At 48.8% G+C, this 26,388-nt stretch overlaps 1 protein-coding gene across 4 annotated transcripts in view; it reads left to right on the forward strand.

The window, feature by feature from the left end:
• NUGGC (nuclear GTPase, germinal center associated) overlaps positions 1-26,388 on the forward strand; it is a 1,180,213-nt gene that overhangs the window by 736,719 nt on the left and 417,106 nt on the right. For all 4 annotated transcript variants that reach the window (XM_078686520.1, XM_078686521.1, XM_078686519.1 and 1 more), the window contains exon 18: positions 18,095-18,246. In XM_078686520.1, coding sequence (XP_078542646.1) covers positions 18,095-18,246 — 152 coding nt within the window. The remainder of the gene's footprint in view (positions 1-18,094; positions 18,247-26,388) is intronic.

Below are 26,388 nucleotides of genomic sequence, written 5' to 3' on the forward strand. Positions count from 1 at the left end.
CGTACTCCCATTCGGCCTTACCAGCGCCCCACGGGTGTTCACGAAGGTGATGGCGGTGGTCGCAGCTCATCTGCGCCGGTTAGGGGTTTCAGTCTTCCCCTACCTCGACGACTGGTTGTTGAAGGCGGGCTCGCCCCACACAGTCGTCCACCACCTCCAGATGACGGCAGACCTCCTGCACGAGCTGGGGTTTTCCATCAATGTGCCGAAATCACACCTGTGTCCCTCTCAAAAGCTCCTCTTCATCGGAGCGGTTCTCGACTCGGCGCAGTTTCGGGTTTATCCTCCGGAACGGCGGGTCCGGGATATCCAGGCCTTGATTCCCATCTTTCAGCCGTTATCCCGGGTTTCGGTCAGGTTGACGCTGCGGCTTCTGGGGCTGATGGCCTCCTGCATCCTTCTGGTGCATCACGCCAGATGGCGGATGCTGACTCTGCAGTGGGACCTGCAGTTTCAGTGGGCCCAGCATCTGGGCAACCTTTCCGACCATGTCCTGATCTCGGAGGGCACTGCGAGACAGTTGCAGTGGTGGCTTACGGACCGCGATTGGGTCAGAGGCAGATCCCTCTCCCTTCCCCAACCGGAGCACGTGGTTGTGACGGACGCGTCCCTCCAGGGCTGGGGTGGCCACTTGGGAGAGGCGGAGATCAGAGGCATCTGGTCTCCGGCGGAGTCCCGGCTCCATATCAACATGTTGGAGCTGCGGGCGATTCGCCTAGCGCTGAAGGCATTCCTCCCCTTTGTCAACGGGAGTGTAGTGCAGGTGTTCACGGACAACACCACCGCCATGTGGTACTGCAACAAACAGGGCGGTGTGGGGTCGTGGACCCTTTGCCAGGAGGCCCTGCGTCTCTGGCAATGGCTGGAACGTCAGGGCGTGACTCTGACGGTTCAACACCTGGCAGGTTCTCTGAACGCCAGGGCGGACGAACTCAGCCGTCGGTGCTCGGTGGATCACGAATGGCGTCTGAACTCGGACGTGGCGAGAGGCCTCTTTCTGCAATGGGGAGAGCCTTGGTTAGATCTATTCGCCACAGAAGAGAACGCGCAATGTCATCAGTTCTGCGCGTTGGAGTTTCCAAGACGGCACTCGCTCGGCGACGCCTTTCGGCGCGAGTGGAGTTGCGGTCTGTTGTACGCCTTTCCGCCTATACCACTTCTGCCCAGAGTGCTGAAGAAGATCAGGCGCGACCGGGCCCAAGTTATCCTTGTGGCTCCGGACTGGGCTCGAAGGTACTGGTATCCCGAGCTACTCAGCATGTCAGTCGGTCCCTCGATCCGCCTGCCCCTTCAGGAGGACCTTCTGTCGCAGCAGCAGGGGACGGTCCTCCACCCGAACCTGTCCAGTCTCCACCTCCATGCTTGGAGATTGAGCGGCGACAGTTGAGGCCATTTGACTTGCCTCCTGAAGTCTGTGATGTGATTCTGGCAGCCAGGCGTCCCTCCACAAAGTCGGTATACGCCTGCCGGTGGAACAGATTTGTGGCATGGTGCACAGCAAAGGCTGTGGATCCCCTTTCTGCCCCTCTTTCCGAGGTTCTCCTCTTCCTTCTTTCCCTTGCCCAGCAGGGCTCTGCTCTGGGCACTATCAAGGGCTATCTTTCTGCCCTTTCCGCCTTCTTAAGGCTACCTGATCAGCCATCTTTATTCAAGTCCCCTATTGTACTGAGATTCTTGAAAGGCATCACGCACATGTATCCACCTGCTCCGTTCGTGATGCCTCAGTGGGACTTGAACCTGGTTCTGACATTCTTGATGTGTGCTCCCTTTGAGCCGCTTCATTCCTGTCCTCTCCGTCTTCTCACTTTAAAGACGGCCTTCCTGGTTGCCATCACCTCTGCCAGGAGAGTGAGTGAGCTCCAGGCTCTTTCTGTTAAACCTCCTTTCTTGTCCGTTCATCCTGACAAGGTGGTTCTTAGGACTAGACCTTCTTTCCTGCCCAAAGTGGTTTCTGCTTTTCACATTGGGCAGTCCATCACCTTACCCTCCTTCTTCCCGCCTCCGCATCCTTCAAAAGATGAAGAGCGGCTCCATCGTCTGGACCCAAAACGTGCGCTTTCATTTTATATGGATCGCACACGCCAGTTCCGGGTGGATGACCAACTGTTTGTTGGCTACGTGGGTGAGAAGAAGGGAAGGGCGGTACAGAAACAAACCATCTCTCGGTGGGTCGTCCTGTGCATCAAAGCATGCTACTCTTTGGCTCGGAAGGAGCCTCCTGTTGGGCTGAGGGCCCATTCCACTCGGGCCACGGCGGCTACTACTGCCCTGGGCCGGGGAGTCCCTTTGCAGGACATTTGCCAGGCGGCTACGTGGGCCTCGCTGCACACCTTTGCGAGGCATTACTGCCTGGACAGTCCAGTCCGGAGGGACGGCTTCTTTGGCCGTTCGGTCCTCCAGGATTTTCTGGTGTAGGATTGTATTGGTTCGCAGACCCACCACCGGGGTTGGTATTGCTGAGGTATCTATTCTAAGGTAAGGAATCTAATACTAACCTGTTTCTTTCAGATGAACAAGTTACTTACCTTCGGTAACAATATATCTGTAAGAAACAGTAGTTAGTATTAGATTCCTTACCGCCCCACCCATCCTCCCCGTTCTGCGAACTGATACCTAGGGTTAAGGACATCCCTTTCAGGGCCCTAGTTTCACATGGCACCAGTGTTAGTTCTCACATGGCTCTGCGTGTTCTGGCGCGGAAAAGCTGTGTGCAAAGAACTGACGTCAGCGCGCGGAGGTTGCGTCTATATACTCCAGCGACGTCATCACGGCGCACGACGCCGACGACGCGGAGCCGCAGGGGACGCCTGCAGACGACGCCTACCGACGCGCAGGGGTACTGCTACGCAAAAGTTTCCGGATCCAGACTGACCCCTGGGGATATTCTAAGGTAAGGAATCTAATACTAACTACTGTTTCTTACAGATATATCGTTACCGAAGGTAAGTAACTTGTTCTTTAGAGGCGCATATAGGGGACATAACAACAAAGGGAGGGGCCGAGGCAACAACAACACTCGCGCCTCCCCCACTAATAAACAGTGACTTCCCTCCACTGCCCCTAGACCATTCCACTGTGGTTGGGGGAGGACTCTCACAGTTCCTACCTGTCTCCATCACTACAGAAAAGTGGGTAAGACAACTTATCCAGTATGTTTACTGCCTGGAACTTACAGCAACCCCTCCCACCGTACCACCCAAACAGCATCCAATGTCCACAGAACACCTCACACTCTTAAAACAAGAGGTTCTCTCACTGCTTCAAAAGCACACAATAGAACCAGCTTCCTTACAGCATCAAGGAAAAGGGGTTTGTTCGCTGTATTTCCTAATACCCAAAAAGGACGGCACCCTAAGGCCGATACTCTACCTCAGACCCCTTAATCTCTGTATACAGTCAGATCATTTTCATATGATCACTCTCCAACAGGTCCCCCCACTCCTGCAACAAGGCGACTTCCTTGCCACACTAGATCTGAAGGACGCTTGCTTCCACATACCCATACACCCTGCTCACAGGAAGTATCTAAGGTTCATAATGGAGGACAACACTATCAGTTCCAAGTCCTTCCATTTGGGGTCACCACCGCACCCAGAGTATTCACAAAGTGCCTTGCGGTGGTAGCAGCAAACTTAAGAAGACAACAAATCCATGTCTTTCCATATCTCGACGACTGGCTAATAAAAGCCAAGTCACTCAACCAGTGTGTTCATCACTCTTATCAAACCATCCAGCTGCTACACAACTTAGGATTCACACAAAAATTTCCCAAGTCCAATCTTCAGCCCTCCCACATACATCAGTATCTAGGGGCCACAGTAGACGCCTCCAGAGCTCTGGCATATCCCAATCCAGCCAGGATAGCCAGTATACTAACACTGATCAGAAGATTTCAACCGCAGCATTCCCTCCCAGCTAGGGTATTCGTGCAGCTCATAGGAATAATGGCCTCTTGCCTTTTTATCGTACCTCATGCAAGACTTCAGATGCGCCCCTTACAGGAATGCCTAGCATGTCAGTGGAACCAGGCTCACGGACAACTTACAGATCTGGTGTTTGTGGACAGCCGCACACATTACTATCTGCAGTGGTGGAACACACAAAACCTGTCCAAAAGGCGGCTGTTCCTAGAGCCGGTTCGACAAATAGTGCTAACAGCAGGCGCATCACTCACCGGCTGGGGAGCCCATCCCTTAAACCACACAGTTCAAGGCAAATGGACCACTCAACAAAAAGTGCTCCACATCAATCACCTAGAAGTACTAGCAATATTTCTAGTACATCTACAGCATAAGACTGTCCAAGTCCGGACGGACAACATGACAGTCATGTATTACATTCAAAAACAAGGAGGCACACATTCTTTGCGGCTGTCCCAACTCGCACAAAACATTTGGAGATGGGCCATTCCACAAAACATATACCATCTAGCAGAACATCTTCCAGGAGTTCACAATAAGATTGTGGATCTGCTAAGTCGACAGACACAGCAGATACACGAATGGGAACTTCTTCCCCAAGTTCTTCAACCATTTTTCCAAATGTGGGATCAACCAGACATAGGCAAATTTCAATTTCCCAACCTTCACCGCCAGGTTTCCACACCCGTTGTCCGAGGGCAATGCGATCTGGATGAACTGGTCAGGCAGATTTGCGTGCGCTTTTCCACCACTCCCACTGATTCTCCTAGCAGGACGCAAGCTCAGACAACAGTCTCTCAAAATTATCTTGGTGGCTCCCACATGGGCACGCCAACTGTGGTTCACAACATTGCTGGAACTCTCAATAGTTCCTCATCAAAAACTACGACTCTCCCCAACATTGCTAACGCAGAACCATGGAGAGATAAGGCAACCCGATCCAGGTCAACTGAATCTAGCGAGCTGGCTCCTGAAGTCCTAGAGTTCAGTTATCCTAATCTTCCGCCAGACTGTATGAACATCATTAAAGAAGCCAGGCGCCCTACTACTAACATCATTTGGTAATTACTATACTTACAAAGATGTATTCTAGCATATTCTTCCATATGACTACATCTAGCGGCACTTGCTGCTTATTTACAAAACAGACAACACTTTTCATTATTTAGAGTACCTGCAATTAAAGCCTTTATGGAGGGCCTTAAAAGAAAAATTCCTTCCAGACTGCCACCCTCGCTGGTGTAGAATTTAAACATTGTTCTTACAAGGCTCATGGCTCCCCGATTTGAACCTCTACATAAATGTGAACTTCAGTTCCTCACATGGAAAGTTGCTTTCCTTTTCGCAATTACCTCTCTCAGAAGGGTAAGTGAGATCCACGCTTTAACCATACAAGAACCATTCTTACAAATGTATCGTAACAAAGTGGTTCTCAGAACAAATCTAAAATCCCTTCCCAAAGTCATCTCTGCTTTTCATCTTGACCAATCAGTTGAGTTACCGGTGTTTTTCCAAAAACCAGACTCTGTGGCAGAGAAAGCTCTTCACACAATTGATGTCAAAAGAGCCCTACTTTATTACACTCAACACGCAAACTAGGGGCTTCCATGGCATTCTTAGAAAACATGCCCTTAGATGTCATTTGTAAAGCAGCAACATGGTCTATACCATACACCTTCACCAAACACTATTGGGTTGACATGCAAGCTAAGCAACAAGCTTCTGTAGGCCAGGCTGTCCTTAAAACACTTTTTCAAACTACTGCAACAGATACAGGTGACCACCGCTAGGGGAGACACCGCTGTACAGTCTAAGCATAGTGTACAATCTGTAGCTCATATGCCTTGAACCGAAAATGCTACTTACCAGTATGCATCTGTTCTTGGCATGTAGAGCTGCAAAGTTGTACACGCCCACCCGCCTCCTCGGAACCTGTACCTGATTCAGTAGTATCTCAATTAGATACATTCACATTGACATCTCTTACTTTTTATTGACGTCATCATTTTCCATCATGGCGAAAAACAATCAGAGGATGGAGTTGATGCCTATGTGCACTATCGTCCAAGGGAGGAGTCCCCTATCTCGTAACTACCAAAGACTCTTCCAAGACAACAACAAAGTGCAAGCATCCTAGCCCTACACCAGATGGTGATCTATTCATAGTGTACAACTCTGCAGCTCTACATGCGAAGAAAAGATGCATACTGGTAAGTAGCATTTTCCTTATATAGCATAAACTCGGCCGAAGATATTGGAGTGCTTTACCTAAGCACCAGTTACATTACACACATACATATTTATTTTTTGAATCACAGGCTGTTGAGCCCGTGTCAGGCTCAAACCTGCTCGCTCAGCTTAAAAGTCTGCATCTTTAGCCTTACACCACAACCTTGTCCACAGCACCGAGTTGGTAATGTTCTCGGTGCTGGACAATCTTAGGTTGTTGGCTGACAGTAAAAAGCCTAGCGCACTGATACTTTTAGATCTGTCAGCGGCGTTTGATACTGTCAGCCATACCCTACTCTTGGGCAGGTTGGCTAGTTATGGGTTTCGGGATTCAGCCTATCAATGGCTGGAATCTTTCCTATCTGGGAGAACCCAGAGGGTCCAGTTGGGAGATATGGTATCAGGAGTGGGAAAGCTCACATGTGGGGTCCCCCAGGGCTCTGCTCTATCTCCCCTTCTGTTCAACTTGTACCTACAACCCTTAATAAAAGCCTTGGCTGAGATGGGCTGCCGCGTATACAACTATGCGGATGATACTCAGTTGTTGTTGAGCATGGACGACACTGAACAGGCCCAGTTACAGGCACAGGAGGTACTTAGATTTACAGTCAATTGGATGTCCAGGAATCTCCTGAAGATTAACCCCGAAAAAACCGAGGTGTTAATAATCTCATCTATCTGTTCCCCCTGGAGTGACCTGTACTGGCCTCAGGAATTGGGCCCCACCCCTAAGCCAGCTGATCTGGTAAAAAGCCTTGGTATTAAGATAGATTCTGCCCTTTCAATGGGGAGTCAAATCTCCTCTGTTGTAGGAACTTGTAATGGTCTTATAAGACAATTGCGTAAATTAGTTCCGCTCCTCTCTGTCCATGCTACGCACCGTAGTCTCTGCCACTATACTTTCGCGGCTGGACTATGGAAATGCGCTCTATCTGGGCCTACCAAAGGTACTAATCAATAGACTGCAGGTGGTTTTAAATGATGCGGCAAGGCTCATCTATAAACTTCCAAGAAAATCACATGCCTCCCCGCTGCTGCAGAGCCTTCATTGGTTGCCAGTGACGTAAAGATCGGCCTTTAAAAGTCTCTGCATAGCCCATAAGTCCATCTATGGGCAAGCCCCTGCGTATATTAAAGAAAGGCTGGAGATTTACCGTCCAGAAAGAAGCCTAAGGTCCTCCGAGGCTCAGCTGCTTGTATGTCCTCGGTTTAAACTGGCCACAAAAGGTGGGAAATCTTTTTCGGTCCTGCTGCCTAGGATCTGGAGTAAACTGCCTGAGGCCCTCCGCAAAGACGGAAACCGGCTCCACTTCCGGAAAGACCTAAAGACTATTTTATTTAGAGAAGCGGTGAGCCCAGTATAGTCTCTATCCGGTCCCTGTTGCTGTTAAGGCTGTTATGTATTGCGGTCAAAAGCGCCCTGAGACCTGTCGGTGAATTGGCGCTATATAAACTAACAATAACAATAACAACAATAACAAGAGCTGAAGCATTTTCAATATTATATACAAAGGAGTCATAGCTGTTGCCTATTTCTGCAAGGCAATTTACAACCATTGACCAAGCCAATAGTCCTGGTTTTTTGTAGGTGTAATGTTGCTTATTGCAGCATACATCTGGTTGTTTAGACAGAAGCAGCAAAATGCCAGTGGGGCGCCATACTGTGCTAAGTACAGATTTTTAACTTAAGTGTTTTAAGCCACGGCATTAATGACATTCGCCATGATCCCTATAAGAGACCCCCCCTAGTTTTTTTATCTCATCCTACGTAAAGTCCTGGGTCTCCCAAAGGAATGCGCGCAATTAGAGCCCCTTTCAGGGGGGGGTTGAGACTGGGGGTGAGTTGAGCTGCGCCCCTTTTCTGATCACACCAAAAATTACTGTGCTACAATCATGCATGAGTTGAGGGGCTAATGTGCGCAAAACCACCTCATATTGTCTGTTAAAAGAAAGTTTGGGCTATCAGTATATTAAATGACAATGCCTTTTATTTATGTGTTTTGAAAACCTTCAAGAGTTGCGTGAACATGCACTTTGTGCTTAAAGCCATTTGCCTGGCTGGCCCTGCAGAATATTTGTGTTTGAGACAGTTCACAGATCCTCCTTCTGGGACATATCTATTCTATTGAAAAGGTGAGGAATCTGTGCTTAGAAGTCTTTATCAGAAGATCAAGTTACTTTTTTTCTTTTCTTTTTTTCCACAGAGTTTTATATAGCGCAAACTTGACCCGAATTGGGTATCAGAGTGCTTTACATAGCACCATTTGCATTACATGAGGACACATACATTTTTGTTAGGCATTGGGGGGGATCACAGAATGTTCAACGTCGTTGCCAAGACTCGAACTAAGTTCCCCAGATTCGAGGTTGACCACCCTAGCCGTTAGGACAACTCCTCTCCCCAAGGAACACGTATTCTATCCAATCAAAGATTCCTCACTGACCCACCTGCATCCCCATACTGTGAATAGACTATGTCACCTAAAAAATCCCAAATTATAGATGTGCACATTGGACGCGACCAATCGGAATTTCGGGTTCTGCTTCGTAGAATGGGGCAGGACAGAATGCAACTCATGTCAGTGCACCTGGATGGCGGTTATATGGGGGCACAAACATCACTTTAGAGCTGAGTGATGCAACCACTCAGCGACACAACACGACCTATCTGGGTAGTGCTTAAGATTTTCCCAGATGTAGTCTGACGCCTGGGGAAATGCTCAAAAGGAGAGAAATCTGAAGTTTTATAGTATCTAGTTAGTAGTGCATTACCAACGGTAAATAACTGTGTTCCAGAAGGGGTGCCTGGGGCAACAGCTACATTAAAGCACAGTCGCCCTTAAACATTGCCCCCTCCCCCCCTCCCGACCACTCAACAACTGTGAGGAGACCCAGCAGATCATACTTTCCCTAGTGCAAGTATATATGTATATTCACACAATACCACCCAGTGTACGACCCTGTCATTGAAGGGTCAATCAAGACCACCTAACGTTGCTGCTAGAAGTACAGGTGCTACTTCACAAAGAGCTATCAAGCCTGTTCCTCCACAGCAATGTCAAGAAATTTGTTTGCTTTATTTTCAAATACCCACGAAAGACCGGATGCTGTTTGACCCATGACCGCTTAATAAGGACATCAAGTCCAATCACTTTAAGAACACAATCCTAAAACATTCTGCTGTTCTGCTTTGATGTCTACATGGTGACCTTTGACCTTAAGTATGGCTGCTCCCACGTCCTCGTTCACTAAGCTCACCGCCAGCTCCTCAGGTTTGTGAGAATTGGTGTTCTTTATTAATTCAGTTTACCAAATACTTAGTTGTTGTGACAGTGCTCCTTTGGTGCAGTGGCATTCCCATCTTTCCATATCTGAACAACTGGAGGGTTAAGGGTAGCAGCCATGCGGAATACCTTGCTCACATTCAACTAGCCATCTCCATACTGCACACATTGGGGTTCACAGCCATCAACAACAAAATCTCATCTTTGCTCTAACAAGCGCAAATGTTTTTGAGTCATACTGAATATATTGACTGGCAAAGCTTACACTAGCATTAGAAGATTTATGGCATTTCAAAGGCTTCTTCCCCCATACAATATGTTGCATTGTCTGACAGTGAGAATAATAATGAAACTGTTGTGAATGGTGATGTCTTGCACTGCACTAGACCCAAAAGCAACATTGCAAGTGTGCCTCTTGCAAGAGTGCCTTGCGAGATATTGGTCACAAGTTACTGGCCATGCAGCGCAAATTGCACAAATAGGACAACAAGAGCTTCTTAATGGACATGTGACTCAATTCCTCTGCTGCAAGTTTACATCAATAGTTACTCCTGCCTATTTCTAACCAACGCCTCCTCCCAGCGGAGTACATCCAGGGAATGAACAACCTTCTTGCTTCACTGCTAAGAAGAACCCACCAGCAGATACATAAATGAGAAAATAGACACTTAAATGTTCTATCAATACTTCAATCTTTGAAGGACCCTAGCAGAAGTTCAGTTTGCCTCCAGCCATTAGAGGTGTGGCAGCTGCAACACAAATGGCGTATCAAACTTTGTGGTTCGCCTTTCAAGGTACAATAGATTCTATTATCAGGAGAAGGAACAAGTGACCAAGCATCTTCTGAAAGCCTAATGGAAGCGTTGTAGGAGGCACGTGTAGGAGGGCAAGTCTGGTACCTCCTGACCGGTTAATAGAAGTGTGATCATGTGCAAGCATGTGTGGCATAGTATAGCCGGCTTCTACCCTGAGGTGCAGCAGCATCTCATACATTTTCCCTCCAAGCGGAAAAAAATGTATTTGGGCCTCCGATGGTTGGAAACCTATCAGAGGAAGGATTAGGTTGTTCCTTATCCAATGGGAGGAAATAACCTCTGTCAGGTGGGTCCTATCCATGGTGCAGTAGAGAAACTGCCCGGAGTTCCATGCCACTAAATATGCTCCCATGATGGCATGCAGTCAACCTAGAGTGCCAGTGGTTGCTCAGTGATCAAGTATAAGCTCTCTGCAGCGGAGCCGTCTAAATGGTATTCCACCACAAGCAAGACTGGGAATGTACTCACTTTATTTGCTTATACCCATAAAGGCCTGTACCCTGTGTCCTATCCTAGAACTCTGGTTTCTAAACCACTACATCTATCGGAACACAACTCTGCTGGATGTCATTCATCTGATCAGTGCAGAAGACAACATGGCGACACTTGACCCTAAAGGACATCTGCTTCCGCGTTCTCATTAGTCTGGCTTATCACTGCTTCCTAAGATTTCTGATAAGTGGCTAATCTATCAGTTCAAGGTGGTCACTACAGCAGCAAGAGATTTAAAAAACTGTCTAGCAATGCTTGCAGCTTGTCTTTGTCCCTGTGCTATCTATGTGTTTCCACATCTGGATTAATGGCCGATAAAGAGCGGCATCTAACAGCAATACTTGGCGCACAGGTATTCCTATTACTCCCTATTACTGCAAACAGACTTCTAGGAATAGGGACTCCCTTCCAGGGCGCTAGTTATGTGCACCAGTGGTCAGGGTCTTGCATGGCTCTGCGCTTCTGGCGTGGAAAGTTGTGTTTAAACTGATGTCAGCTCGCAGGGGCGGCATCTAAGAAGACACCACGAGGACATCCCGGCGACCACAACGACGAACACTGATTCGGGCGACTCCACCTACCGACATGCAGGGGTACGGCTCTGAATTATTTTTTCCGGATCTAGTCTGACGCTGGGGCTAGTTCCAAGGTAAGGAATCTGTGTCCCTCACAGATACATCATTACCAAAGATAGCTTGCTCTTTTGGCCCTGTATGTCCAAACAGGCTGAAGTTGTTCAATCTGACAAACCGTTGTCTAAAATAATAGATGTGGACTGAAAATACGCTAAGGTTCGAGGCATGTGGGCTGCTGAATTCATATCTATAGCATAGATCGCCGCCTAGTGTTGGGTCCGGATGATTGCACATTGTTGTCCTGGAAGAGTCTTCGAAGTATCACGAGATAGGTGGCTCCTCCCCTGGACTACAGTGCGCATGGGCATCGACTCCATCCCCAGATAGTTTTTTTCCGCCATTGGGTTCGGATGCATATTTGATCACTCAAGTTCGGATTCGATACAAACTTTCTTTTCGGCCCAAAGGCCTTTCCTATATCGTCGGTATTGTCTTGCGTTCGGTGACCCAGCTCTGTTCCGGCTCAGTTCCCGTGTCGGACATCCAGAGGAGTCGCGTGGCTCTTCGGTGCTCAAGGCCCGGTCAACGCAACAAGCCTTATTCGACGACACATCATGGAACGGAGCCCGTTCAAAAGGTGCCCCGTGTGCAACTCGAAGTATCCCCACATCGATGTCCACCCGGTGTGCAACAAGTGCCTGTCGCCGGATCACGATGAAGCCAACTGTATGGCTTGTTCTCGTTTTCGCTCCAAGAAGACGATTCGACTTGGACGCGTGGCGCGCCAGGAGGCCCAGCAGACGGCACCTGACCCGGTGAACATTTTCGATACCGAGGGAGAAGAGGCAGACGAGCAGGAAGATCGAGAGCCGATTTCAAATCCAGCGGCAGAGATCGACTCCAACTACGACGCAGACGTAGAAATGCTCGATACAGAAGACGTCGTCGACGAGGTAGGAGACGACAATGAGGCCTATGGGGCCACAGAAGATAGCTCAGGCGAAGAGCTATGCCCCATTCGGACAATAGCTAAGGCTCAGGTCGAGGGATCGCCACATGGCCTTACCCAAGATCTTGCACCTAGCTCCACGGTCTCGCCCCCGGGCCCGGCTACGGACACTTCTACAGAGCCGCCATTGGTCAAATCGAAACCGAAAGTGAAAGCTTCGGTCTCGACAAAACCGAAAGTGATAGAGGCGCCGTCGAAACAGAAAGCGCCTGTCGCCTTGGTCGGCTCCACGTCTTCAGACCTGTCGGTGCAGACGAAGCCAAAGAAGGTTGTCGAACCGGTGAAGTCGCTCAAGGGCGTCGAGCCGAAGACTGGGGCACCGAAAGCGCTTGTCAAGGCCGTCGGCGCCGAAGACCGTCGACACAGACAAAGGACTCGGAGCTCCAAAAGCTGTCGATCCTGCACGTCAGCCGGACAAGGCCAAAAGTACTGCTACCCTCGAGTCCGCACATGGTAGTGGCTCGAGAGCACCTGTTGGGTCGACGAAACCGTCCGCATCCTTCACGAAGCAGGTGTCGGACTCGTTGCAGCGCATTAAGGACAAGGCTTCCGCGGTCGATCCGAAGGATACTTCCGCCCCGAAGCCTGCCGCCAAAGCGCAAAAGTCGACGGCGCCGATTCAGTTCACGCTGCCGCCAAAAGTGGCGCCGAAGGCGTTCGCGCCCAGGAAGGTCGTCGAGGCGTCCATGAAGGTGTCCACGGGGCCGAAGCCTACCCCTGCAGTTGTAGGCACAAAGCATCGACAATCCCTACTGGAGGAGCAGTCGGAACAATTTATCGAAGCCGACACCGGTAAACTTTCCATCTACAAGCGAAAGATCACACCGGCACAGCCTATGGAGTCCTACACACTTCCTTTAAAGAAGAAAAAGGATTCCACAGATTCCCCAGTTCTTGTTGAACTGATTAATCCACGTGCTTAGGACACTGCTCCAATCTCGCCCACTTACTCGGATGTGGAGGCTGGGGAAGGTGACTATGATGAATACAACTACCCTGCCGACACTGATCCTGAAGATCAGCATGACACATGGGCAGATGCTGCGGACCCAGGGGATCCACAAACTGCCCCGGACACTCAAGCGTATACTGTCAAAACCTCCCCTACTGAGGATTCTGCGGCATTTAATGCGCTTATTGAGATGGTAGCCAAGAATCATGACGTCCAGCTCCATGCTGACCCTATTGAAGTGGACTTTCTGTTTGACACCTTTTCCACCTCTGAAAAGACCGTAAAGACTCTGCCAATGCTGAAGGGTGTCTTAAAACATGCTGCAGACATTTTTAAAGAACCCACACGTGCCAGGGTTATAAACCCCAGAATTGAAAAAAAGTACAAGCCGGCACCTGGCGACCCTACCTACATCAAGGGCCAGTTGCCGTTGGACTCTCTGGTTGTTTCTAATGCCCGGAAGAGGGCAAATTCAAAAACTACTGGTGATGCTCCTCCCCCTGACAAGGAATCTAAGGTGCTAGAAGCATCAGGGAAGAGGGTGGCGGCTCAAACGGCCAATATCTGGCGCATTTCTAACACGCAGGCACTCTTGGCCAGATATGACAGGGCACATTATGATACACTTGAAACCCTGTTACAACACTTGCCAGATGAATATAAGGAGGCAGCAGAGATGCTCATTCAAGAAGGGAAACTCATCTCAAATGCTTCTATTAAGTGTGCACTGGACGCAGCGGACACCGCGGCCAGGGCCATTAACACAAGTGTAATGTTGCGGTGTCAGGCCTGGCTCAGAATCTCCGGGTTCAAGCCAGAGATACAAACCACCATCCTAAATCAGCCTGTAAACCCTGATCACTTATTTGGACCTGAGGTAGACACCACCCTGGAAAAAATCAAAAAAGACACCGAGACTGCAAAGTCTATGGGGGCTCTCCAGTCCCAGCAGTTCAGGGGTAGTACTCTTCGTCGCTCAAGCAATAGAGGTGTTTCCAGAGGCCAGATGTCCCAGCAAACACAGTACACTAAAAGTGGTGCACAAACCTCATACAACAAACAGAGTAGAGGTGGCTATCGCGGAAACAGCGCCAAGGGCAGAGGTCGTGGAAACAACAACTCCCGATCCTCCGCCGCAAACAAACAGTGACGCCTTGTCACTGCCCCCCGACCATACAACACCAGTCGGGGGGAGACTCCAACAGTTCCTGCCAGTCTGGAAATCCATCACCACAGATAGGTGGGTCAGAAAGCTTATCCAGTACGGTTATTGTCTGGAGTTAACATCCACTCCACCCAACATTCCCCCAAAACACCGTCCTATGTCCACAGAGCATTTGCACTTATTGCAGCAAGAGGTGCTCGTCATGCTGCAAAAAGGGGCAATCGAGCTCGTACCAGTGGAACAAAGAGGCTCGGGAGTGTACTCCCTGTACTTCTTGATCCCAAAGAAAGACGGGTCCCTCTGACCCATACTGGACCTCAGGCCCCTAAACCAATACATTCTCTCAGAACACTTTCATATGCTCACGCTGCAGCAGGTTCTTCCGTTGCTCAATCAGGGGGACTACCTCGCAACATTAGATCTAAAAGATGCATATTTTCACATTCCACTACATCCGTTACACAGAAAATACCTCAGATTCACCATTCAGAATCAGCATTACCAATTCAAAGTCCTCCCTTTCGGAGTGACCACAGCGCCCAGGGTGTTCACGAAGTGCCTGGCAACAGTGGCTGCGCACCTCAGGAGACAAAACGTTCACGTCTACCCTTATCTAGACGACTGGCTTGTCCAAGCAAAGTCGGCCCAGCAGTGCGCTGCCAACATGTCCCACACCATTCACCTTCTTCACGATCTGGGATTCTCACTGAATTATCCAAAGTCACACCTTCAGCCAGCCCATGTGCGGCAGTATCTGGGCGCGACGATATATACTCTGGCGGCCACAGCGCAGCCAAATTCTGTGAGGATCAACAGCATTCAATTGCTAATACAGAAATTCAGACCGCAACACTCGCTTCCAGCACGAGTGTTCATGCAGTTGATAGGCATGATGGCCTCCTGCATCTTTATAGTCCCACACGCGAGACTACATATGCGTCCGCTTCAAGAGTGCTTGGCTTGTCAGTGGAATCAGGCTCACAGACAGTTAAAAGACCTAGTGTTGGTGACCGGTCATGCATACAAATCTCTGCATTGTTGGAATCCACACAACCTTTGCAAGGGCCGACCGTTCCAGGAGCCTGTTCCACAGATCATCCTAACGACGGACGCTTCTCTCCAGGGTTGGGGAGCTCATGTGCTTCACTACACAGTGCAGGGACTATGGACAACGCAGCAAAGGAAGATGCACATCAACCACCTAGAGCTGATGGCAATCTTCATGGCAATGAAGGCATTCAAGGTACATCTGTGCAACAAAGTCGTGTTGATCCGGACGGACAACATGACAGCCATGTACTACATTCAGAAGCAAGGAGGTACACACTCTCCACAGTTGTCTCATCTGGCTCAGAGCATGTGGAAGTGGGCCATTCAGAGGAACATCTTCCTCATGGCGGAACACCTCCCAGGCAAGGCCAATCAGATGGCGGATCTGCTCAGCAGGTACAGCCACCAAATGCACGAGTGGGAGATACATCCATCAGTACTCCACCCGTAATTCCAGCAGTGGGGTCATCCAGAGATAGACCTGTTCGCCACAAGGGAAAACGCTAAATGCCAAAGCTTTGCCGCCAGGTTCCCGCACCCACCGTCGCAGGGCAATGCGATATGGATGAACTGGTCAGGCAAATTTGCGTACGCTTTTCCCCCAGCACCTCTAATACCGCTGGTGGCACGAAAGTTAAAGCAACACTCGATGATGCTCATCCTGGTTGCTCCAACGTGGGCACGCCAACCATGGTACACCACGTTTCTAGAACTTTCCGTGGTACCGCATCAAAGGCTGCACCTCACACCCAGACTTTTGACGCAGAGCCATGGCGACATTCAGCACCCAGATCCGCAACAGCTCAACCTGGCGATCTGGCTCCTGAGGTCTTAGAGTTTGGCTACCTCAACTTGCCTCCTGACTGCATGGATATCATACAGGAGGCAAGAACGCCCACCACCAGAGCATGCTACGCAGCAAAATGGAAGCGGGTTGTCATTTATTGCGTAGACCACAACATTGACCCGCTTGACGCGTCCACGCACAACATCATTTGTTATCTGTTACATCTTTACAAATGCAATATGGCATATGCTTCCATTCGAATACATTTATCCGCCATAGCGGCTTACCTCCAAAACAGGCAGCAACTCTCCCTTTTCAGAGTGCCTGCCATTAAAGCTTTTCTAGAGGGGCTCAAACGAATCATTCCTCCCAGGACCCCACCTGCTCCTGAATGGAATCTTAATGTGGTCCTCACCCGACTGATGGTTCCACCTTTTGAGCCTCTACATTCTTGCGAGATTCAGTTCTTAACATGGAAAGTAGCTTTCCTGATAGCCATTACGTCACTGCGACGTGTTAGTGAGCTCCAGGCGCTCACTGTACAGGAGCCATTCATACAAATTCACTCCAACCGGGTGGTGCTGCGCACTAACCCTAAATTTCTTCCAAAGGTGGTTTCAGAGTTCCATGTCAATCAGACTATTGAACTGCCTGCGTTCTTCCAAAATCCTGAGTCAGTGGCAGAAAGAATGCTAAAGAATGCTCCACACTCTTGACGTCAAAAGGGCTTTGATGTACTACATTGATAGTACCAAAGATTTTAGGAAGACGAAACAACTCTTTGTTGCCTTTTCCGCACAACAAAAGGGCAACCCCATTTCCAAAGCAGGTATAGCCAGGTGGATCGTTAAGTGTATTCAAATTTGCTATCAAAAGGCTAAGCGCACTTTAACGATCCCCCCAAGAGCCCACTCCACACGCAAGTTGGGGGCCTCCATTGGCTTTCCTTGGAAATATCCCTTTAGAAGACATTTGTAGAGCAGCCACATGGTCTACCCCACACACATTTACAAAACACTACTGTGTAGATGTGGTGCACTCCAAGCAGCTGTAGGGCAGGCTGTTCTAAAAACACTTTTTCAAACGTCTGCAGCTGGCACAGGCGGCCGCCGCTAATGGAGGGACTGCTATATATTCTATGCTATAGATATGAATTCAGCAGCCCACATGCCTCGAACTGAATATGCTACTTACCAGTATGCATTTGTTCTTGGCATGTAGGGCTGCTGACATTCATATCGCCCACCCTCCTCCCCGGCGCCTGTAGCGGCTGCAGAATTTACACTTACTCTTAGCATGGTCATCGCTCACACTGTTACACTCCATCTTCGCCACAATGGCTAAAAACAATCTGGGGATGGAGTCGATGCCCATGCGCACTGTAGTCCAGGGGAGGAGCCACCTATCTCGTGATACTTCGAAGACTCTTCCAGGACAACAATGTGCATCATCCGGACCCAACACTAGGCGGCGATCTATGCTATAGATATGAATGTCAGCAGCCCTACATGCCAAGAACAGATGCATACTGGTAAGTAGCATATTCATTATAGAGCAGGAATCTGTCCATAACTGGGGGGGTGGGAGGGAGAGCGGTGAGGGGTGCTATGTGAGGGTTAAAATGCAAACTTTTCGCATTGAAACCACCTACGCTATATGGCATTGGCTCCTATTGGACACAATTCAATTTCAAACAAATACATTTGCAATTGAAGCAAAACTGTTACATAAAGCTAAAACCATTCATTGTGGCAGCTCTCTTCTAGTTTGTGTTTTATGCTTCTTCCAATAGTCTTTTGTTTACACTTTATCGTAGGAGGCCGGTGGATACCCCTATTCTACATACAAAGCAGTGTGCAGTCGTCAAGGTGTCTACACCTCTGCTGCCTATGGTTCAATAGATTTCAATGAGGAACTGTCAGAGCCCCTTGTCGGCTCCATAACACTGATGTGGAAGGAAGTTTTCAGGTTGGTCTGAATTATTTTTCTATTTTGTTTTCTACAGAATGTGTTCCTGCGAACTGCTGTGTCCGACTAACATTGTTAAATTTGCTTTGGTTTATAGAGCGAATGCATGCACCATAGAGTTGTCCTGTAGTTTCTTCTGATTTTACTTCCCCCCCAACCTGTTAGGGGTTTCAAGTTTCCACTCTCATTCAAGCCTGGGCCACCTAGTACATATTAACCAGCAGATCACGCCAGTTTCTCGTGCATACGCTGTTGGTTCGTACTCGGCGAATACATATTTGAATATTGAAATCTGACTGGAACACGATTTGACTTCCGAAAGAAACACAATTCCGCTTATTGGTCATATTTTCAAGGAATTAGTACAACTGTATCTTAACTATAGCCCTGAAGAAGTCTGTGGCAAGAACCACAACAGATGAAACACGTGTTGGCGGCTAGACTGTGTCTTGGAAGATGAAAACTTGAGAATAAAAAAGAAACAAAGAAAATGTGAAATTCTGTATATGACTGTACTTATTATTGATGTTTTAGCTTAGGATATATTGTGAATTTGTTGCAGAAACGGTATTGTTTCAATAATACACGTTTTTTTGGTGAATGGTGGATGGCCATCCTTATCCTTAGAGCTTGCTTGATTGTATACTTAGGGACTTCCTCATCACTACTTTGTCTTCTTAACCAGTAGATCATCCAAACTTCAGTACATTGAGACCCCCCCTCAAGTCTGTTCACAGAAACAAGGGATCTTCCTACCTGCAGAACAAATAGTTTTTTTTTTTTTTTTGCGAAACCTTGTCCCAGAAAGAGCTCCAGTGACTGGCGATTGTAACATATATGCCTACCGCAAGACTGCTCGTATGTTACCAGTGTTCAGGCCACCTAACAAGCTTTGCATGCAACAGGGTGGAGCTGGTGGCAAGGTTCCGAAGTCTAGAGGAAGGACAAGGAGACTAAATTCTACCTCAGAAAGTGGGCATGCAGTCCTTTGATTGGGAGCAATGTTTACTGCCCTGCTTCACCCACTTTTAATGTAGCTTCAGCTTAGTTTACAAAAGGGCAAGCTGCCCTGGAGAGAGAATCTTTGCACACTGAGGAAAGCAGAAAGCAGTCATCCCTATCTACAGCTTCAGTTTTCAAGCCCCATCTACGAGACTTATCAATTTTAATTTATTCCTTGGCTGCTGTTAAGATAACCAGTACAGACTAACTATATTATCTTGTCTTGGAATTTTCTTTTGGATTATTTTCAAGAACAATTTTGTCAATTGTGTTTAATGCATGTATTTTTTATGTATGTATTATTTATTGGTATAGCATGAACCTAACCTAGCCAAAAGTCAGCGGGGGCATACAGGATCAGAAGTAAGCGCACAGTCAACTAGTGATAGGACTGATTTCTGGGAGAAGTGTACTGTTTATTCAGATAAATAAGATACCTCCCCCATTTCTTCTGCCCATTGTAATAGATTAGGACCTGCTTTTCTTGATTAGTGGTTTTCACTGTGGGGCGCTGACTCTTGTTTTTCTTAGTGTATACTGTTTTTTCACACGATTAAGTTAGAAAAACTTATGCTACAGTGCACCTGATTTTTAGCTATGTACATCTTCCCAGTGGCTATTTGATGGAACTAACCAGCGTGCTTGCTGCTTGCTTTTTTGGGAACACTTACTTGGTGCGCAGCTCTCATTCAACAAAGTCCACTGAAAACATGACCTGGGCGATTGTGTTGTGAAGGAAGCTAGCAGATTCCAATCTAGCATTTGGCCTTGGAATCCTCTCTGGCCTTCGTAGGAAGATGAATTTTATAACAGCACTATGGTCACCAGACCAGCAAAGGTCTTCACTCCCCTTATAGAGGCAGCAGCACACTGTTTCTGGATGCTTTGGAACATGTTCCATCAATCAAGCTGCTTTCTTTAGCAAAGCCCCAAATGCCCCGACTGCATATCCACCTTTTCAACACAGGGCTATCAAGCAAATCATCAGCAAGTTCTTCTACCATTCTTTCACAAGTGGGGTCATCCTTCGCCGCCAGGTTTGCACACCACCCGCTATCCAAGGGCAATGCGATATGGATGAAATGGTCAGGCAGATTTGCGTACGCTTTTCCGCCAATCCCATTAATACCACTAGTACGCAAGCTGAGACAACAATCTCTTAAATTGATCCTGGTAGCTCCCACATGGGCACGCCAACCATGGTTCACCACATTGCTAGAACTCTCCCTAGTTCCTAACCAAAAGACTGTGTCTGACACCATTTATTTATTTATTTATTTATTGTGTATATGCCGCGCAAATCATCCCCAGAGGAATCTCTCGGCACCCGGGGTGCAGACAACAACATGCAGAATCATTCAACTAAAATAGCCAGGTTTTTAATTTTTTCTTAAAGATCGTGAACGTGGGACAAGCCTGCAGATCTTCTGGCAGTGCATTCCGGGATTTGGGGGCCAAATAGGAAAAGGCACGCCCACCCATCATAGCCTTTTTAATTCTCCAGGTTTGGAGGAACTTATGGCCAGTGGATCTTAACTGCCTGGTTGGAGTATACCATCTAGTTTTCTCGTTGGATATTCTGGTCCCAAACCGACCAGGGCTTTGAAAACCAGTCACAAAAGTTTAAAGACTGCTCTTTTCCTCATTGGAAGCCAATGCAACTCGCTCAGTAATGGAGAAGAGGGAGTGCGTGCAGGCTTATTCAGAGCTAGGCGTGCCACCGCATTCTGCACGACTTGAAGCTTAGAGAATACGTTTTCCCTCATACCCACCAGCAGAGCATTTCCGTAGTCAAGTCTACTAACTAGAAGTGCCTGTATCAGAGCCTTTCTGGTGGAGAGAGGAATCCAGGGAAAGATCTTCTTTAGCATGCGCATCAATCTGAAGCATTTGCTGGATAGAGTTTTCTCATGTTCCTCCATGGATAATTTATAGTCCATTAGCACGCCCAGGTTTTTAGCCCATTTTTGGGGGGAGGGTGTGAGAAGTTGGCCTGATATGCAGTGCTCACTATTCTAGTGATCACTATGTATCAGTCCAAACAACCCTTATTGATGATTGGTTGTAAGTCAACCTTATAGACCAGCTATCCTAGTAGCATGGATACGAGCAGTCTAAGGCTAAGACTCTAGAGGGCGTGTTAAGCCAGCTGTTTTACCATCACATTGCCCCTTTAACACCAAGTGAAAGGACACCACACAAGTTGTTATGAAAATAAACAGATATTTATTTATAACAAGACTACCCTGAACTCTTTATGAGTCAGGGAGCTAAGCACACAACAAAACTCTTAAGAAAATACTTTAAGTCGCACAATTTACACAAATGCCCGAGGGGCACGAAAAACCATATATTACAAAAGTGGAATGCGAATTACTAGCAGGTAAGTAACTATTCTCATAGACTTTAGAAACGCTAGGCCTACAATACCAAACCCTTAGATTAGTAGCAGGAGGCCTGTGGACGTCGTGTGCAGAGTGGGAACTCTCACGCGTAAGGCGGGAAAAAGTCTATGGAGGCTAGCAAAGACAAAGTTACTGTTCTCGGGCGAACCCGACTAGGTGGGTCGAAAACAAGAGTGGATCCGAACACTTGGAGTGTTGGACTATGCTGAAGCACCGGAGTACTTGGTTTACCTAGCCCAGGGGCTGCGGCTGCATAGGGTTCAAGTTGCGTCGGAAACCCTCGTTGAAGATCCAGGAGCCTGAAGAAAGAAGTTGCTGGCAGGCGACCAGTGAAGAAGTTCGTGGTGATCCAAGCCTGGATCAGGGAAGGAGAAACCTGTAAGCAGAGGGGACCAAGTTCTGAATCACTAGCCAGTGATTTAGGTGGGCACCAGGATGGCACCGGACGAAGTCACCTCAGCCAGGTGAGTGGGCGCTGCTGGGCTCTGCAGTCTCTCGGACCAGGAGGCGTTGTCGGCGACCAGGATGGAGGTGCGAGCTGTCCCACGAAGGTAATTGCTGTCGACATCGCTGGACCCAGGATTGGGCAACAAGTCTTGGCAAATGCAAGGCCCACACGGTGGACCTAAAATGGCGTCTTGAGTGGACCAGGAGGGTCCAGGGTGCTTCTCTGAAGGAGGGAAGCAAGGGCCAGTCTGGAGCAACCAGACCAGCGATGTTTGTCGTCGTGGAGCGTCGTGAGGGGGCCACTAGCCAACGGGCAAGTGACCTGGACAACGCGGTGGGCAGCAAAGAGCAGAAGGGCCCCACGCAGATCTCGTGGATGCAGGGGGGCTGAACTTCGGTGCTGGAGCTGCTCAGGGTCGGGGCTTCTCTTACCCCAAAGCACTCAGTCGAGGGTCACTCGGTGGTCGTGCTGGACAAGCGTCGTGCAGTTCTGAAGATGGCCGGTCCCTCGAGGTCTCGTCGCACCCACGGATCACAGCTGGGCTGATGATGTAGGTTGAGGTCAGAGGTGCCAGGGAAGCCGGTTCTCGTCGTGCTGGAGTAGTCTTGATCCGGAGGAGAGACTGGCAACAAACCGCGATGCTTGGTTGGTGCCTGCTGCTGCAGGGTGACTACTCCTTAGTCACAAGAGAGAAATCTTGGGAAGAAGTCTTGAGTTCCTTTCGTGGAAAGTAGTTTCAGGATTCAAAGATGATCTCTTTTGGAAGGGGGCCTGCTCCTACCTTTATCCTGCAAAAGGGGGCTGGCACGCGACTAAGTCCTGCCCTATGGGTGGGACTAGGAAGGGGGGTGGTTACACCCCTCTCCCATGCCGGGCTTTCCCCAGCTCAGGGGCTGGTGTGCCCCTGGAACTGGTTCAAGCCGGCATATGCACAGTGAGCACCGGGGTGCCACTTGCAGTCACCTTCCTCTAAAGCCCTGCCTACCTCGGATACACAAAATCCTGTCTGGGACGGTGCTGGCACCGCCCCTGGCAGGAAACCCTTTGTCCTTGCCTCCTGGGCTGGGAGGACTCCCAGCAGCAGGAGGGCAGACTTGTGTCTCGGTGGCAGCATCCATCTTGTGGAGCTGAGGCTATGTCTGACTTTAACCGGGGTTACAGGTTACCAACATGTCGTGTCCCTCTAGAAGGGTGGAATGCTAACCCCGTCGCCAGAATTGGCGAGGGGTTAGTATTCCAATTCGTATGACACCTTACTCGACATGTTTTGATAATGTTATACCAAAGTTAGCATATGACCGCGAGGTACATAATGCACTTAAGAGTATATGGTATAGCGTTATCATGGAACAGCTATTAGGACTTGGTTCCGCAAGCTGCAAACGGGCTCAGCTCATGCCAGAGCACCATTTCACATTATTCCATGCACTCTGCCTTCAGGATTGTTAAGGCCTGCCATAGGAGTGACTGATAGGAATATATGTGTCCATTTTAGGTTTAGATATAGGAATACTATATCTAAAGCAAAGGGTGATTACACCACCTTGCCCCAGCTGTCAAGCAGCCAGTTGTGTCAGATTTGGATGGCCAGCCAGGGGTGGCATAATACATGCTGCAGCCCCTGGTAGGCCCTGGGTACACCTATGCCCTGGGTACCTAAGGTACACTGTATAGGGACTGATAGGGTGACTCAGTATCCAATTAGATATGTACCTAAGGTACATGGAATCCATTTTACAGAGAGAGCAGTAGGCCTGGGGCCCTGAATAGCAGGGTCCCAGGTCAACTAAGTCAGAAAACCAGCAAAACGCCAGGCAAAAAAGTTGGGGCAACCATAGTCAGGGATCTACCTTCCTACATAAACCCCCCCCCCCCCCAACGAAAGGAGATAAGGCTATCCTTGACATGTAAGCCTATATTGCCTAAGTGGCCATATAAGGAAGTACCAGCACTGGCATGGTTACCCCCTATGTCATGGTCCACTAAGCAATCCCTCACCCTAAGGGTATCTGAGGGTCTCCACCATAGGGAATCTCTACCTGTGGTGTGTTTTGGCAAAGTAACAGGCTGGTGCTGAAATGGAGTACTGAAGTGAGGCTCCACTAATTTTGGGCTCAGCTTCCTCCAATCATTTTCCACCATAGAGGCCTTTCTTTCCAAGACTGAGTTGTTTTGAGCTCTCCGTGTCAACCTCTGGCTACCTACAGCTGGAGGTTGGGTCCCTCTGTTTGGCTTACTGGAGGGACAGGTCAGGTTTGGGGCCCTAAGGTCCCAGGTTTGGCTGTGCCCAACAGTGTCCATCTGTGGGAGGTCCCTAACTAAATTTAAGGGGGATCCCTCAGGAGTATGTTTTATTTTCACTTGGCTAGGACTACTAGCTTCAGTGCCCTTAATCTGCTGATTGGGAAATTCTTTTGGACAGGGGGCCCGTTGGGGTCCACCACTGGCCTCCCTGACCTCTACAGCCCTGGGCTGACTGAGGCAGGGTAGAGAGGGGCAGGTTACCTGCTCCAGACTGGGTCCAACCTTGGAAGGGTCCACTGACATCAGAGGCTCAGCCAGGCTAGGCCTGACTACCTCTGGGGCAGTTCCTTCACAAGGGGTCAGATCAGTTCCCTGAGGAGGCTGATCCTTTCCTAAAGTCTGGGGGGAGGGAGATTTCTCTTCCTCCTCAATGCTCTCTGTCTGAGTGGAGTGATCCATAGTTTCAGGCTTCACAACACTATTATCTGTCTGAGTTTGAGCTGTGGCCATCACAACTCCACCAACCTTTTCAGGAGGGGACTCAGTTTGGGTATGGGCTGTGACCATCACAGCCCTGCTAACCTTTTCTGGGAAGGAAGCTGTCTGAGATTGGGCTGTGACTGGCACAGCCCTCCTGACCTGTTCAGGGAGGACATCTTGGACTGGGGCTGTGGCTATCACTGCCCCACTACCCTTACCATGGAGGTTCACCATTTTAAAATGGGTTTCTTGCTCTACCTCAGCCCAGGCTGAGAGCTCTAAATCATTCCCCAGTAGGCAATCTACAGGCAAGTTTGGTGACACTGCCACTCTCTTGTGGCCAGTGACACCTCCCCAGCTGAGATCTACCACTGCCATGGCATGATTTCTCTGTACTCCATCAATATTGGTCACCTGGTATGTGGCACCAGGTAAAAGTTGCCTTGAGAGGACTAGACTCTCAGTCACCATGGTGATGCTAGCCCCTGTATCTCTATAGGCCTCAACGTTTATACCATTGATGAGGGGCTCCTGTCTGTACTTGCTCAAAGTGTTGGGACAAGTAGTGAAGTTGGCAAACCCCATGCCATTTTCACAGACAAGAGTATCTAAGTCAGGGGACCTGGTTAGGCCAGAGTCCCCAGGAACTCCCAAAGTAAATGCACCCAAATTTTTGGGGGCACTCCCACCACCTGGGGGATTACTACTAGTAGTAACAGGAGGTTTGGGAATGTTACTTGGGGGTATGTTCTCCTTATTGTTGTTCTTTGGGCAACTGCTGTCAGTTTTCAAATGACCCACCTGTTTACAGGGATAACAATAAGGTTTCTTCTGGGTAGAGGAAGTGTCTTGGGACCCACCCCCATTCTTGGAGTTTTGGGGCCCTAGGGAAGTTTTCTCTGTAGATTTATCCCCACCCTTCTCTAGAGGCTTGGTTGATTCCTTTTTCTGGTCACCACCTTGGTTCTTAGGCCTAATCCTGGTTCTGACCCATTTGTCTGCCCTCTTACCCAATTCTTGTGGAGAGGTCAGATCAGAGTCTACCAGGTGCTGGTGTAATAACTGGTTCTGACAATTATTTAAGACTTGCTCTCTCATAATAAGATTATACAATCCTGTGAAGTCAGTAACCTTGCTACCCAGTAGCCAGCCTTCCAAAGCCTTAGTGGCACAATCAACAAAGTCAGCCCAATCCTGAGACTGAGTGTTCTGGGTATCCCTGAACAGCAACCTGTACTGCTCAGTGGTTAAGCCAAACCCATCAACCAGTGCATTTTTCAGGACTTGGTAATTGTTAGCATCCTCAACTCTAGTAGTGAGGAGCTTATCTCTACCTTTGCCATCAAAGGAGAGCCACAGTATAGCTGCCCACTGACTTTGGGGAATGCACTGCACAGTGCAGGCCCTCTCCAAAGCAGCCATCCATTTCTGGATGTCATCCCCTTGTTTAAAGGGGGGCACTATCTTTGTCAGGTGTTTAGTATCTAAACCCTTCTCTTTCTCTCTTGGGAGATTGCTGCCACCAGTGGGAACTGTCCCACTCATCTGCTGCTCTCTAGCAAA

Source organism: Lissotriton helveticus, chromosome 4_1 (assembly GCF_964261635.1).
Source record: "Lissotriton helveticus chromosome 4_1, aLisHel1.1, whole genome shotgun sequence".
NCBI lineage: Eukaryota > Metazoa > Chordata > Amphibia > Caudata > Salamandridae > Lissotriton > Lissotriton helveticus.